Here is a 16,825-nt window from a genome sequence, read left to right as displayed (position 1 = left end):
CATCCGGTTTTTTAAATTATGTGCATAAGAGCTCCGACTGTTTTTTGACCTACCAATGTGTCTCATCAACTTTGCACAAGAAAGAGAACCACGCTTATCAATATTTCAACAATTCACATTGAGATGAGTTTAGGAGAAACCTATGTTTATCGGTTGTGGCCACCAAGGTCTCCATATTTTCATCCCACATTACTACCACAGAATTAAACGTGGGAAAAAAATAGCCACGCAAGAGAGAGAATAATTATTAATTGTTAGGGGTCTCACATTGGCAATAGGGTTCTATTGTAGAATAATGGGGCGTGCATAAATGTAAAGTCAACAAGTTTTCCATTCAAAGTAATTATTACATTTCCAATTGTTTATGTGTAACATGAAGTGTTAGTGTTTTATTTATCAACTTTTAATTGCACAGGGATTAAGTCAAACTAGAGAAGGAGTAATAAGAGTTTAATCTAATTTAGGTTAATTGATTTCAGTTTTTCAAACACTAGGTTCTTTAGTTCTGTATTGTACTTTCATTTTGTATTAAGGATAAGGATTTGTCACCGTTTAATTAATCAATAGTATGGAGTATCAGATATATGTACGCAATTAGGTTAAATATTTAGAAGAAGAAAAATTATTGTCAATAATAATCTTAACACATTTTATATATATATAAAATCTTAACACAAAATTCATCATGTACTTTTCATTTTATTTGTTCTGAATATGAGGTTTCAAAAAATAAAAATAAAAATAATATATATATATATATATATATATATATATATATATATATATATGTCGAAGCTTTGAAAATGAACGCGAAATCGATCATGTGCACAAGAGTATAGAAGTTTATTTTTTTTAAAATGTAAAGTAAATACCGAAAGTTTAAATTAAATTATACTGATATGCACCGATGAAAATCTCTTGTTGGTTGAGACTCGTCCACGCCTCAAAAGATTCCTTTCTAGGTTAATGCTTTTCACATTTTTTTTTTCAAGCTTTAATTCAGTCATTGTTATTTTTCTTTCTTTATTTTTTAGCCGTTGAATATCTAACATCAATTGGAGATAAAGTTATAATATATATAATTAGAAAGTAATTAAGATTCACTTTAAAAATGGTTATTCATTGTTTATATACGTATCAAGTCTAATATAAACACAAAAGAATATATAGAAAAAATTTAAGTGGTATCTATTCTAGATCGAGTTATTTATAAGCATCTACAGTACTGGAGGTTGTTTATAAGCAATTTTCTGTACTACGTCATGTTACATCAATTCTTTTTATTATTTATGAGTTACTTAAATTTTAGCAAAATTACTTATAGAAGCTCCAGTACTTAAAAGAAAAGTAAAGAAAAAAAAATTTGATGTAATACAGGAGGTTGCTTATAAGCAATCCCTACTGCAGATACTCTAAGGATTTATTAAATGTGAAGAGATGTATTAAAATTTATTATTTAGAACAACTATTAAAGATCTCACATCGATTAGAGATAAAGTCATAATAAAGTATATGTACGGTGAGATCATAACCTACATGTTCCTAATTTGCAACAATCACAATCATGTTATAATACATTTCTAGTTTTTATTATTATTATTATTAACAAGGAGTAACTCCTTTTTAAGATTTAACACATACGGAATAAGTTAACATTCTCTCTCAGTATGCATAACCTACATCTCTTAATTCAAACTCCAATCACTTCATTAAGTGATAAAAGAGTTAGTATTCAAATTTTAATCACTTGATTAAATAACAAAATTCTCTCACCACTTACGATAACTTAAATTGATTAGTTTCTTTTTAGTTAAGTAAAGAACTTTTTTAGGTAAAACTTATTTATGCATAATTTTATTTTCTATTAAATAATTACAAATTTTATATTGCATTATCAGTTTGTATTTAAATTAATAATTAATTTTTTTAATTTACATCTCTTCTGTATACCAAAATATCTCATGTACTTACTACTTGCTCACAATTATTTTTTTTTCTTCATAATTTAACACTGCTAACTAGTTATGCATATTTATCATGTTCTAGCAAACTTTGAAAAGCAATTGAAATTTGGTTTCAAATTGGTCTCTGTGGGTTGGTGGACGCGACTACTGGGGAATGTAAAGATAAAGATGTTATTATTACTTTACTTTTTTTAATATAATGATGAAGCATGAATGAGTCAGAAATGAAGTGGAGGCCGTAAGAACCTAATTACCCTTTTCTCGAAGAAGGATAAAATATTTCTCCACTAATAATGGTGTTGGGTTTGGAAAGAAAACTTTGATAGGGTTATATTTAATTTGGAAGGAAAATACACGATAGAAAAGGTTATCTAAGTTGACATGATTCATGCACATTCCTTAGTGGGTGACATGTCTTTGTACAAGCTTTAATATTCATTTTATTGTGGGTAGCCCCAACAGGATCTCTCAATATTTTTGGCTCAGAGGAACTGTTATTACATATGTTTATGAAGGAATTCATAGAAAAGAAAAATAAATTTAAGACATATGCATGTTCAACATTTAAACTTAAACTCATTAATCTTATATCAATGATCTACTAATATTTTATTAGGAAAATGCATGCCGATTACATATATCTGTAAATAATGTATTCCTCTCGCCACCTTAGAGTTGACTTTAGAGCCTCTTGGTATTGTATACGTACGATACGAAAGGCGTAAAGAGTAGAGAAAAAAGATATTAACGAAGGAAAATACTATACTATACTATTCCAAGAGATATAAATTACATTTATTTATAAAAATAGCCGTACACATTTAATAGGTGTGGGCCAACCTCTGCAAAGGAAACAGAGAACGCAACATTAGTGAGAAGGAATTTTCTTTTCTTATATCCAGATTTTATTTTTGCTTTGAAATTGGTTTGTCCACTACAAGGAAGGAACCCTTTATTTTAATTTAGACTTTATTGCTTGAAAATTGAAATGCTAGTAGCTAAAGCTTTGAGCATATGATGTCATCTCTAATATTCTTCATCCACAAAATTAAACCTGAATTTTAAACAAAGTAAAGATGACCCGAAATCCAAATTATGAAGGGAATTGAGATGACAAGTATCTAATTCCTTTCATCTAATGAAGCGTGCCACTTATATCAAACAACCCTTCATGGCAATACTTTAGAGTATTGAAAATATGTTACTTTATTTCATCGTCTTCATTTATAAAATGGAAAATACGTTACTTTATTTCACCATCAAGAATCGCATGTTTCCTGTGTTTAAAGTTGACAAAGGAATATTTTCACGATAATGACAAAATGTACATATAGCTTCAGAAGGGTAATTGTTATTAGATGGACCACATTATGGCCCTTGTCTTAACTAAGTTCATTGTTTTTTTCGATTTTTCGCATGATTATTGGCCACGCATAAGAGTTTATGGGGATGTTCTGTTCACGTCAACTATGTATGTTACAACATATCACTGATATAATGCCCTTGGAACATGTTACTGACAAAAGTTAATTAATTTGCCTTTGTTTACTCCCCAATCCTTATCCTGATTCGTACGTGACTCATCTAGATAGATGCCTCTATGAACAATATTTTGGCTAAAGAAATTTAGTACTGCCTTTTGCATTCTGAACCACATAGAGCAGTTTTTTTGGCTTGCACGTGTAGGTAAAGACAATAGGAAAAAAATATGGAGAAATATTCTACTGTACCATGGCTTTGGCACTGTTATTAAGAAATTCTTTTCTTTATCTCTATTTCTTAATGTATTCAAAATCATTAAACTATTCTATTTACCCAAAATGAAAATACTTGGATATTTAAAAATATCATCAAAATTGTGATGGAATTTCATAGCAAGATAGGTCAAGGGTGGGATCATCAAAATTTTTGTTTTAGGTTTCTTTTAAAATAAATTATTTTATATTTATATTTATATTTTTTTAAAAGTTTTATAACTTAAAAATTATTTTTTATTTTTTTAAAAATTTACTTTAAAAGATTTGTTTTAAAAATATATAAATATAATTATTTTTTAAGACTAGTCTCTAAAACATATTTTTTTATTAAAAGATTTTATTATTAATTTTAAAAAGTTTTGCTTTAAAATTTATTTTAAATATAATAATATGTTGCTTATTTCATAGTGTATTGAGGAGTATTTTTGTGAGAATTTTAACTTGATAATTGAATTAGACCACATTAGTAGTAACTGCTGAAGAGTATGTTAAATTTATTTATAATAAAACAATACAAAACTCTCCATCCATAAAAATTAAAAAAAAAATTGTTTTAAACCAGAATTTCCTGTCCGAAACATAAATGAAAAGTCTTTGTAAACAAGTTTGAAAAAGACACTCTTTGTGGGGAGCTGCAGCCGAGTGTTTAGGTGCTACAAAAGCATCACCAATTAAAGACATATCCATTGGGCAATAAAACACTGTTAATTTTGAAAAAAAACAGAAGAATAATAGTAATGTACAATCTTAGTATACTTTTCTCATATCACGCACTTCTCAAGTCCCGAACCACTAGTATAGTAATTTCACTCCTCACTCACATCATCTACATGAAGCATCTATACAAGCACAAAAAGGAATCTTCCTTAAATGCCAAAAGGGTACTTTTGTAAACTCAAAACGTATCAGTTTCACTATAAATTTCAGAAGCAGCACCTCACTTCATTTCACTGCCATCGAGAGAGAGAGAGAGAGAAGGGTCAAGAGAGAGAGAAGTTATGAGGCCAATAAACAATGTATCATCATCAGAAATCAGTGCGAGTGGGATCAAAATATGGAAGTCACCAATTCCTTACTTGTTTGGAGGCTTAGCAGTAATGCTGGCTCTCATATCTGTGGCATTGGTGATCCTTGTTTGCTCCTACAGAAAACGTGCTTCTTCTCAGTCATCATCATCTGAAGCTGAAGACGACATGAAACAAGCAATGCCAAAGATCGTAGAGATAAACTCTGAGCCTGAGGTTCTTGTCATCATGGCTGGGGAACACAAACCCACTTACCTTGCCAAACCAATCACTTCTTCATCAATTTACTGCACTTGTGGGGCTGAAACTGATCAACCTCAACCACAACCAACCCCTTCATCAACCTCAGACAATGACCATACCGTACCTTAACCAATTAAAGGGATCAAAAAAATTTTGCTCTACATACACTATAAGCACTTTTCTTCCTTTTCATTTTTCATATTCCAGTGGTTTTGTGAGAGCACGGAATGTGATCACTGAAATGACTGTTTCTTTCTGAGAATTTTTTGTTTTTCATAATGAAACGATTGCGGCTTATTAGACTATAATTATTGATACATATGTTTTGCTACTAATTATGCTTTTCATTCCCTTTTTTCTTACTCTCTCTCTATATATATATACATCATCATGCAAGGTTTTAACCACATTTGAGATATTTACAGCATTAACCACATTTGTTTGCAATCTCAACGAAACTCTGATTATAACCACTAATTAAAACCTTGTATATGATTAATGAACTTCAATGATGAAATTCATCTCCATGGCCTACTCTTTTTTTTTTTTTTTTTAACCATGGCATTGGACGAATTATCTATCGTTGTGATTAATTTTTGTCAAGATTCGTAAACTTAAAATGAATATTCACTCCTAAACACAATTTATTTATATTCCATATCAAATTTCAAATTTTAAAAAATTTAGTTAAAAGATAAAAATTATTATCATTTGTTTAATTTCAGGTAGTATTATTGGTTTGGCTAAGCATATATAATATTGAAGGTAAGTGAAAACTAAAATTTTCAGGGGAAAAAAGTGAAAATAAGAAACCATAGAGGAACAGAAACACCAGCAACCACCCCAGAAAGAGCTGCGTCATTTTTCATATTCTTTGTCCAATTCTATCTTCAAATCATGAATTGGAATTGCATTCTGTTGAACGCGGTCCATGAGTTAAAAAAAGAGAGGGTATATTGGCATGTCACTTAAAACATAAAGAAATTGTTTTATCTGCTAGCCAAGCTTTCTTTCTTTCTAGCTTTTTCTTTTGTGTTTCGATGTAGCATATGATTCCACTTGTTTGTAAGTTAAAGTTCAAAGAGCAAGAGAGGGATGGCATGAAACACAGAAGTGAGTAGATGGACGCAAAAGGCAGAAGAATTAAAGTAGGGGCATAAGCAATAACCAAATACAAACAATGTTTAGTGCCCTTTGATGAAAATGAACATTCCAAATATAATATCTAGAGAGAGAGAGAGAGGGAATAATATTTTGGTGGGTTGATGGTGAAATAATCAGGGGCTAGCATTGAAGTCCCTGAAGCCATCAAAGTCAGAGAGGAAAAAGTGGGAATTGGATAACACAGCATCTAGCTAGGTAGGCATGTGAAAGTGGAGCCCTGTTTTTTTTTTTTTTTTTTTTTTTTAAGCAAACGTACGTGGCCTTCACTATGTAGGAGCCACAAAGATTTGGTAGCACTTGTTTTCTTCTTTCTCTTTACAATACAAAGTGTTTTGTTTGTTGTGTTGTCTCATTTTTGGTTTTGTGAAACGCGGCGGCTTGGAATTGCAACAGTAGAAAACGTTGTGTCAACGGAATTTCCACGTACACAAGTTCAAAGAAATACAAAGGTTTAAACTATGGTCGCGGGACATGGCTTTTAATGTTGTCAAAAATTATATATACATGTGTAGAAATTAATTAGTCATTGTTGATACAATTGAGAAAAGGAAAAGCATCAACGTCTATCATTTTGGGTGGATTTGAATGGTAGAAATCAAATAGAAAAAAAAAAAAGTGAATGTATATTTTTGTACTGTACAGTGTAAGGGTGATCAAGTCAAGCCTAACCCCCCGATCCTAAGTTGATTTCTTTTTTAAAATATAAGATTTAAAAATTAGAACTATAATATTTTTAAGACGAAATCAAATTATATTTTGAATTATCTCGACCACTGATGTCTTATATTTTTTTGAAAAAATGTTTATATTTTTTTTAACAAATATATATTAATAATAATTATTATTTAATAGATAATATCCTATATAATACAATATTATGATTATTATATTAATATTAATTTCATTAATTTTGAAATATATATATATATATAAAATAAAATATACATATTTATACTTATTTTATTTTATGATTTAACTATATATAAATAATGTTAAGATTGATATAATACAATAAAAGATTGGGTTAATCTAGTCTTGTTTTGATATATCGGATCTTGATTGAGTTAGCAAATAATTTTAACCAATTTTAGATTTAGATAAAAACAAAGATAAATTTGCTTTAATTTGCTCCTCTCTCACTTTTACACTTGTGAAAAAACTAAAAATAAAAGGCAAAGAAAATTAATATTGTAATTTTTTTCTTCATAAATGGAAATTTTAGTTGAGGATGCCTCTTGGATACTTCATAAGAGATAGCATTTGAACTGTCCAAATAGTTTGATACTTATATAAATATGAGTTACAATAATGAAATTTGAACATATAATTATTTCAAAAATTTCATTGACACTTCACATTTTTCTTTATCCGTCTAATACATCATACATACTTATTAACTTTTCATTTTTTTTGTTATTAAAAAAAAACTTGTCTTTTCTTCTACTAGTGTCCAAATTTTATTTTTCTTTAGTTAGTATTGACATTCATGCACTTTTTTTTTCTTTTATCTTCTAAGTTATTATATTTATACATCTAATTTCTTTTATCTCATTTTCCTTTCATTTTTTCATCCATTTCAATTACATCATTTTGATACATTAATTCTCAATTTCTTTCTCTTCCTTTATTCTTTCATTCTATTTCTCTTTTCCTTCATACATGAGACACCCCAAAAATCGAGTGTTTAACATTTTCCTTATATGGTTGTCCAAAAAAAAATCAATTCTTGTATTTTTCTTTATTTTCTCTTTAAGTCATTTATTAGAATAAAAATACCAACACTACATTTTCTAATACACTATTTTAAATATGTCTTATTATTGACTAATATTTGTTTAAAATTACAAAATTTTATAGATGACACTTTTTATTTAATGAAGTCTACTCATAATAATTTTATAATTTTTTCAAAAAAAAAAAGCCAAAATAAAAAATGTTAGAAAAATTATGTTAAAAATAGTTCAGTTCATACCCACCATTTTGTTATAGATAATATGTCCTATGAGGATATTCCATGTACTGCAGATGTAAACTGTTTGTTGATTGCTATGGCTAGAGCCTTAGACACCTCTCAAGTCTTATCAAGGTACAGCATGCTGTTTGTACGGAAGCATAGTTCTAACCTGATTTCAAATGTTTCAAGGTTGGCACGAGTTAACAGGAGAAATATCAAAAAGTTTAATAAAAATTATTAAAAAAAAATTTAAAATTTGTCAAGAATGGGATTCGAACCCATGCCCTTTCGGACCAGTACCTGAAACTGGCGCCTTAGACCAACTCGGCCATCTTGACTCGTGTTATTAGGATTCATCAATTTTGTTATTAAAACAGTAAGAAATGATTCCAACTCATTATTTATGGTGTGCATATTGTCCCTACCTCACGCATTAGTACATACACAAGAACTATTGTTATTTCCATATAAATTTTATTCGTTTAAATTCAGATTCTGATCTAATCTGCTTGGACAAATTTACCCTAAAGTGTTCAATTATAAGTAGTTATTTTGGGATTAGCTAGGGTATACATATTCACTACTCTCTAATATATATGGTCATGTCATTGTTATCTCCTATAATAATCGTGTCACTTCAAACCAAAATAGAAATAAGGCAATGATTGATGTCAATAATTCTTTGTAGTTTTATTTTTTGGTCTGTAGTTTATATTTTGTGTGTGTGTGTGTTTGTGAGAATAGGGGATGAAAGGTAGTGGAAAAAAAAACATATCTCAACGCATTGAAAAAAAATCAGAAAGAAAAATAAAATAAAATATTCTATAAACTATTTTTTATGCATATGAACCAATTTACAATTCTCTTATATTAACTTTTTCAAAAGTTTATTTTTAACTTATATAAAAATTATTTTATTTTTATAAGTGTTTATAGAAAAATTTATATAAACATAGTCAAATCACTGAGTATCAAATTCACGTGTAACTCACATGTTGTGTTTGCAAAACCTATCATCCCTTGTCATTTTCTGGATTATTTTCACACATTGATGGAGCATTAATTATATGAGTTAATCACTTATATATTAGTGTAGAATTTTTTACACTGACAACCAATCATATTTTTTAATAAGTTTTATTTTATTTTTATTTTATTAAATAAGTAAATGACATGACAATATTAAAAGATATAATTAGTTACTAGTATAAAAAAAATTTTACATTGACGGTGTATAAGTGATTAACTCTAATTATATATGATTATATAGATTGCTACTTCCCTAATATGTCTTCGTTTGGGCTTTATATTCAATCGGTCATGACAAAGTTTTTTTTGGGCCCATCAATTGAATGTGATGTTCAATTTTTTAAAGGCCTTAGTTGACATTTATATTGTCACAATGTATCCGAAGGATATGTCATTTTGAAGAGGAGCAACAAAAATGTATGGAAAATGTTTACAAGTCTCACAACTATTTTTCCTTTAAGATAAACAAAAAAAATGTTTTGCAAACTAATCTACGAAAATTAAGATTAGACTTGAGGGATTAATTATATACAAGATTAGGAATAATGGAGATTTAACCTTAATATATTCTTATAGAGTGATAAAAGAGAGGAAAATACTACACTGTTGATGATATATTTGTTTAAAAAGGCACTCGATTTTAAATTCAATCGACATTAAAACAAATCCCGACCTTTATCAATTTCTAATGGATTTGAGTACTTAAAATATATTCCAAGCATCAACATCATACTGATTCTTTCTTGTAGAGTTATCAATGAGCCTAGAAAAAGAAAACCTACTTTCATACTTAAAAGGTGGAGCAATTTGTAAGGCCAAAAAAGTAGTAGCTAGCAAGGTTGATTATCATATTTACTCAAACATGAAATATAAAAGGTCTTGAATGGAACACTCGAAAAAACTAAAAGTTCTTGAATGGAAATATTGTCGAATCATTATTTAGTTTAATTATATTTTTAGTTCTTTAAATTTAAATAATTTTTAAAAAAAATTTAAAGTTTGTGTTTTTAGTCTCTAAAATATTAAAATTATTATTTGTAACAATCCGTCAGGTCTCACACTGTCTATAGCGTCTAGATACATGCATAAAATAAAATATCACTATTAAATAATTATATATATAATGAGAATGCACAACTAAAATGTCCCATAATATATATACAACTGGAAATATGACATAATATCCTATACAATAACTAGGTAGTCGACTGCTACGAATCAACTCAACAAAACATCAACTTTCCTACTGAGTCTCAACCAAAAAGAAGCTCATCCAATCCAACAATGCACATAACCTTGAGTTACTCGCATGTCAAGGTATGGTCATCGCAGTCCCAACCACAAGGGAAAACATACTAGGATAAGCTCACAGTAATAAACATCATAAAACAACATCAACATACAATAAACAACAATAGAATTCAATTTTTCATCTTTCAACATCAACTAAAAACAACAATGTTTTCAACATATTTAACATAATGTATAACTTAAATTCAACCACATAGGCAACATCCATGCAACATCAACTAATGCATCGTCACGCGTATAAAACTAGGAGATCTCCAACAACTGAGGTTGAACCATCTAGGTGGCATAAACCCTACCGAATCCAATGTTAAACATATCTTAACCAAAATAAGGCATCGTTAGGAACACCGAAGAGAACCAGTTATAGTCAATAATAGTTGATTGTTTGGGTGTGCCACTTAGACTCGGAGGTCCAATACTACTGTCATGGCAGAAGGATTTGGGTGTGGGTCTACCACGACCTTAGCTTGCATCACCAATCTATGGAGTTAGCCCACCTAATGTCCTCCAAGTACCACACACTTTCGAGTACTTAGTCAAAGGCTACATCTCTAACTAGATACCTTACTCAAATTGGTCATTCAACCATGACATGGATCGACTACCATGTCATCCACACAATACTAAGGGTTTCAACTTATAAAAAAAAAACAACTTTCAACTTATTACCTTATTACTATGTATCTCAACACAAGGCATATATCTTCACAATACGTCCCCAACTTTACAACAATAGACATTTTTATACAACTTTACAACAATAGGCATCATAATATTAACTTGAATAAACAACTTGAGCAACTATAGTCATCACAATATCAACTTGAACAACTTCACAACTATAGACATCATTCATGCAGCTTTACAACAATAATCATCTTGACAACTTTAAAACAACTTAATGCAACTTAAAAACTTTTAATCAACTTTAATAAGCAACTTTAACAACTTTATAACATAAACCACTTACATATCACAACATCATTAATAATAGGCAACACACAACTTACAAACTTCTATACAACTCCTTTAACAACTTTAACAACATAGCAACTTACAACTTTAAATCAACTTTCAAGTTAATCAACACTTTAACCTTTGAAAACAAAGAGTGGAGATTCTCAAACAGAGTCAATCACGGTCGTGACTCACCAGTGACACCCATGATTCACTCTATCTCAGCAATATTATCGAGGAGATCATGTTCGTGACTCACCAGTCACACCCGTGACTCACCTGAAAAATTGAAAACAAAAAAACCCCTTCGATTTTTCATCAAATCCTGCACTTTCATCTAAACCCAACACATGCAACCAATAATCCAGCCAACAACATTCACCCACAAATACATAAAATACCAAGAACTACAACATGCAACAAAAGATTCAACTCAAAATCATCCCATTTCTACTTCTCCTCAAAATCCATTTCAACATTCCGTAATTCTCACCCAAATCCACACCCAAAAACCCATCATTTTAAGGAAAAACAAGGAAATGGATCTTCCTTAACCTGGAATTTGAAATCTCTGAGGTTTTGAGCTAGACAATAACTTTGGGGAAGAACTTCGAGCTATCATTTGTTTTGAGCTAGACAAGAACTTTGGGGAAGAACTCCGAGCTACCACGGAGTGAACGAGGAAGAAAAAGCTTGTGGAGAAGAAGAGAAACAGGAGGGAGCCAATAATTCCGATTTTGGAAGCTTGAGCACATGCGCCTGTGCGCGCGTGTGTGTGTGCGTGTGTGTGTGTGCGTGTGTGTGTGCGTGTGTGTGCGTGCGTGTGCGTGTGGGGGTGTGTGTCTGTGTGCGTGTGTGTGTGGGTGTGGGTGCGGGTGTGGGCGCGCGTGTGTGCGGGTGTGGATGCGCGTGTGGGTGCGCGTGTGTGTGCATATGTGTGCGTATGTGTGCGTGTGCGTGCGCATGTGTGTGTGTCCTCTACTCAAATATCATTTGTCAATTTTGTTATTAATTGTCATAAAAGATTAAAATAATATTTTTGTTAAATTATAAAGAAATTATAAAGATTAAAAAAATATATTTTAAATTTAGAAATTAAAAACATGTGTTTTAAATTTGAGAGACAAATATATATAGAGAGAGAGAGAGACTTAAACAATATTTTTAAAAAAAATTATAAGAGTTAAAAAAACACGTATTTTAAATTTAGAGAAAAAAATAATTACACCAAATTTAGAGAATTAAGCTTTCTTTTAATTAAGTTTACATCCAAAGAGTACTCATCAGAGTACTCATCAATTGATGATTTACGTAATGTTAAATTGCATTTTTCATTTTTTTTATAATATCCTATTTATAAATTTAGTCTCCAAATTTTTTAATTCTATAATATTATTATTTTTATATAAAATTAATATTTTTAGTACTCTCACCAAATGTTTACTCGGTAGAATTTTATATTGTAATATTAATCATGACTTGATATTGTAATTAATATTTAATAATATTTAAATTAAATTTTATTTTTATTTTTATTTTTATATCATAAAATTGATAAAATGAAATTAAAATATGATAAAAAAAATAATATTAATTAAATATACAATTTAATGTAAATACTAATTGTCACGTGATTTACTTAATGTTAAATTATGTTCAATATTACAATTTTACTGAATGAATAAATCAAAATTGCATATTTAATAAAATTTATGAACTAAAATTATAGAATTAAAAATTAAAAAATAAAAATTGTAAATTGATTATTATAAAAGAACTAAAAGTGCAATTTAACATTACATTTTATATCTTTTAAAATATAAAAAAATTGAAGTTTTGGCATAAGCTCTGACCTCTTTTCGACGAAAACTAAACGATATTTTAGATAATTCTTTTAGTTATTTTTATTTAATAAATTATATCAATTGGCAAGACATTTAATAAAAGTGAGATTTAAATGCACATTTATTATTGTTAGGTTAAAGGAATGAAAATAGATTTTAATTACATCATTAATGAGTATTTGAGTTTATAGACTATTTTACATTCATTTATTAATACTTCATTCTTTTTTTTTTTTTTTTACGTTTAAGGTTTATGCTCAAGAATTAAGAAAATAATTAATATTTTAATTTTTTAAAATATTTATTACTTATTTTTCTTTTATACCCTTTAGATGGTTAGAGAAGAAATATGTATATTAAAAATGAATAAACACATTGTTCAATAAATACACAATAATTATCAAGATTAAAAATGAAAAATAAAATTAATAAGTCATTGATTTTATAAAAGTGACAATAAAAAAAAATAAAAATAAAAGTATCAAAACGCTTATAAAAAAAAAAAAAACAGAGGAAATATCTTTTTGAAGAGCAAAACAAAATTTTGTTAAATCATACTCATTAAAATACAAGATGTACTCGTACAAAAATATAAAAATATACAAAAATTATGTAGTAACACAATCGCATGCTCTAAAACACACCTAAACATTACATTTATTAATATTACATAAATTAAAAAATGAGAACATCAATTATTTTAGTATTTGATCTTTTTCAAATACTAAAATTATAGTTATTTTGAAATAGTAGAGTAATATCAAATAAGAAAGTTTTTTTTCCGTAATTTTCTCCACCTAAAATAAGGATATTTTAGTCATTTCTTTAAATAAAAATATTTTATACTTAATATACTAATATTAAATATTTTTTAAAAAGTGTAAAAAAAAACATGAAAAAAATTATGGTTCAAGGAAAATATTGATTGATGAGACGTTTAATATGAAGTGAGATTTAAATGCACACTTATTACTATTAGGTATGGGTAGAAGATAGGGTTTTAATGATATCATTATTAAACATTTATATTCATGCATTGATTATTTTACATAAATTTTTATATTTATGAGTTTTAATTTTTAAAAATAAAAATGTCATATTTAAAAAATAAAATGAAAAACTAAATATAGTCTTGATTTGTAATAATTGCTCATTTATCATTTCTAGCTATCTATAATGTAAAAGTTTTACAATATTTCAAACATTATTGATATGTAACTATTGCTATCTTTTAGAAGACATTTAATATAAATTGGGATTTAAATGTACATTTATAATTATTAGGTACTGTCTTTAAATTTATATATAAGTAAAATATTTTTAAAATTTTTAACTTAAATATAAGTAAATTTTAACAAAATCAATCTTATTTAATATTTTTGAACAAAAAATACTCTTAAAACAATAAATGGGATCATTTTCTAAATAGATGTTCCCTTAAAAAAGATTACAATAAATGTGATTAATGATATTTTAGAAAATGTAGTATATATTTTATGTAAAATTATAAAAATTAAATATATTTAATTAATTTTCTTAATTAATGCGTATAAAATTGATTTTTTTTTTCCATATATGGTGGTCCAGAGGAAGGATTACAGATAATGGGAAAGACAAAGGGTTTTAATTGTACCATTAATGAGTAAATGTATTCATCTTTTCATTCATCGGTTATTTTACACTTATTTATTGTATTTATGAATTTTAAGTTTTGAAAATAAAAATGCTAGATTTAAAAGATAAAATACTCCTTTCATCTCAAAATGACTGCAATTTTAAAATTTTAAATAACTAATATTCTCAATTTTTAATATAATAGTATTTTTCCCCCTAATTTATCCCCACGAAATTATTAAAAGAATAATTGTATTTGTAGAAGATAAAACTAAAAGAATGATATCTCTTTTAGTAAAATTGTATTAAAAAATTGATGTTTTTAATCTCTTAAAAATTAAAAAAATATTTCTTTGATCCCATAAATTTAAGTTTTGTGTTTTTAATTCCTATAATTTTTTTTTAAAAAATATTATTTTGATCTCTTAAATTTAAAACTTGTTTTAATCCTTAAAATATATAATAATAATAAATAAATAAATAAAAAGCAGAACCCATGTAGCACCCATGTAGTTACACATGTTTCCATTTGATATAAGTATATATTTCTCACCACAATTAATTATAACAAGATTAGGTGAAAATATGTTTCACTAAACCGCGACAAGTAACTATTACTTTGGACAATTTTATTGACATAGATTAACAATTTTGTTTGTTACTGAAATAAAAGAGTAATATAATTGCTCAGAGTCCTACCTCAAGTGACACCAAGTTCCTTTGATAACTGCTAAATGCTAATCCAACATCGGATATGTTTGGTTTTCCATCTAACACCTAATTTTTTCCGTAGATTTAACTAATGGTTTGGATGAAAATTTTTATAAATTTAAGAAATTAAATTTTTTAAAATTTTAAATTATTTTTTATTTTTATTTTTATTATTATTTAAATGTTTTATTTAAATAATTTAAAGAAAAAGAAAAAGATATATATATATATATATATAATGAATTTAAATTAGAATTTAAAATTTTACTATTTTAAGAAATTTTATGAATACTTAAATTTAAAAAAAAATTATAAATTCTTTATCCAAATAAAATATTTTATTCTAAAACATTTAAAATTCTTTAAAAAAATAATCATTCTCATTAAATTTTTCATCCAAACATACTCTATAAAAAAAAATGTTAAAGTGAATGATAGTTGCTTAATTGTTCCCATCTCCTTATACAAATCCATCTCACCTTGTAATGTATCTAATATTTAATTGGATAGTAAATGAATTAGACAAGTAAAGTCGTTTAGTCAATTAAAATAAACAATGTGGACTAGCAGATTTTATCCACTAATTCATCTTGGTTAATCTGTCAACTCGATGAACTCTTGGCAAGGTAAAGTTGACCTATCAAGCTACTTTTTATGTGTAGTGTGAGATTTAAATGTTATATATTAATATATAACTAGCCATTACCAATAAAATATTTATAATATGTTTAAAAGCTAGTATAATATTAGAAAGAAACCTTAAACATGGTAAATTACAAATTTTCTAAACAAAATATATTACAGTTTTAAAGTATAGCCAATTTTTTGTTCCAAATAACAAGATAAGAAAAACTTATTTTAAAGCTAAACATAATAGATTATTAATACACTTTAGGTCTTTTAACTAAATTTGTCAATTAAAATTAGTGTTAAGATAAAATTCTCAAATTTTTCTTTTTTCTACTTTTCTTTTTTCATTTCTTGTAGTTTAATCTACTCATTTGTCAAACGACTCCTTAATGAAACGAATCATATGATTTTTAGCTTACCATCACTAGCAAGTGAGTCTACCTCGTCTTCTTTTTTGTTGACGAGTAATACAACGAAGTGACCTACTTTTGTCACTCATAATTCACATACACACATGCATTTCTAATTTTTAAAATAAAATTTGTGTGTAGACAATTAGTACACATAATACATATAATATCATAAAAATTTTAATATTTTGTGGGATCCCCCAAAACCTATA

General features: G+C 27.4%; 1 protein-coding gene and 1 non-coding gene across 2 annotated transcripts; one reads left to right on the top strand and one right to left on the bottom strand.

Moving 5' to 3' along the window:
• The first annotated feature begins 4,719 nt into the window (after positions 1-4,719).
• Positions 4,720-5,118, top strand: LOC109803298 (protein GLUTAMINE DUMPER 2). Its single transcript, XM_020364814.2, has one exon. The coding sequence runs from the start codon at positions 4,720-4,722 to the stop codon at positions 5,116-5,118; it is 399 nt and encodes a 132-aa protein (XP_020220403.1).
• A 3,246-nt stretch (positions 5,119-8,364) lies between these two features.
• Positions 8,365-8,445, bottom strand: TRNAL-CAG (transfer RNA leucine (anticodon CAG)). The gene has a single exon. It is a non-coding gene; the product is annotated as a tRNA-Leu (tRNA).
• Between the last annotated feature and the right edge of the window lie 8,380 nt (positions 8,446-16,825).

Source organism: Cajanus cajan, chromosome 4 (assembly GCF_000230855.2).
Source record: "Cajanus cajan strain Asha chromosome 4, NIPB_CcT2T_4, whole genome shotgun sequence".
NCBI lineage: Eukaryota > Viridiplantae > Streptophyta > Magnoliopsida > Fabales > Fabaceae > Cajanus > Cajanus cajan.
The sequence above is the reverse complement of the archived record's forward strand: the minus strand, read 5'-3'. Positions and strand labels throughout refer to the sequence as shown.

What these genes read in the sequence shown, in the direction of transcription:
- LOC109803298 (XM_020364814.2), top strand. Translation starts at nt 4,720, where the DNA reads ATGAGGCCAATAAACAATGTATCATCATCAGAAATCAGTGCGAGTGGG.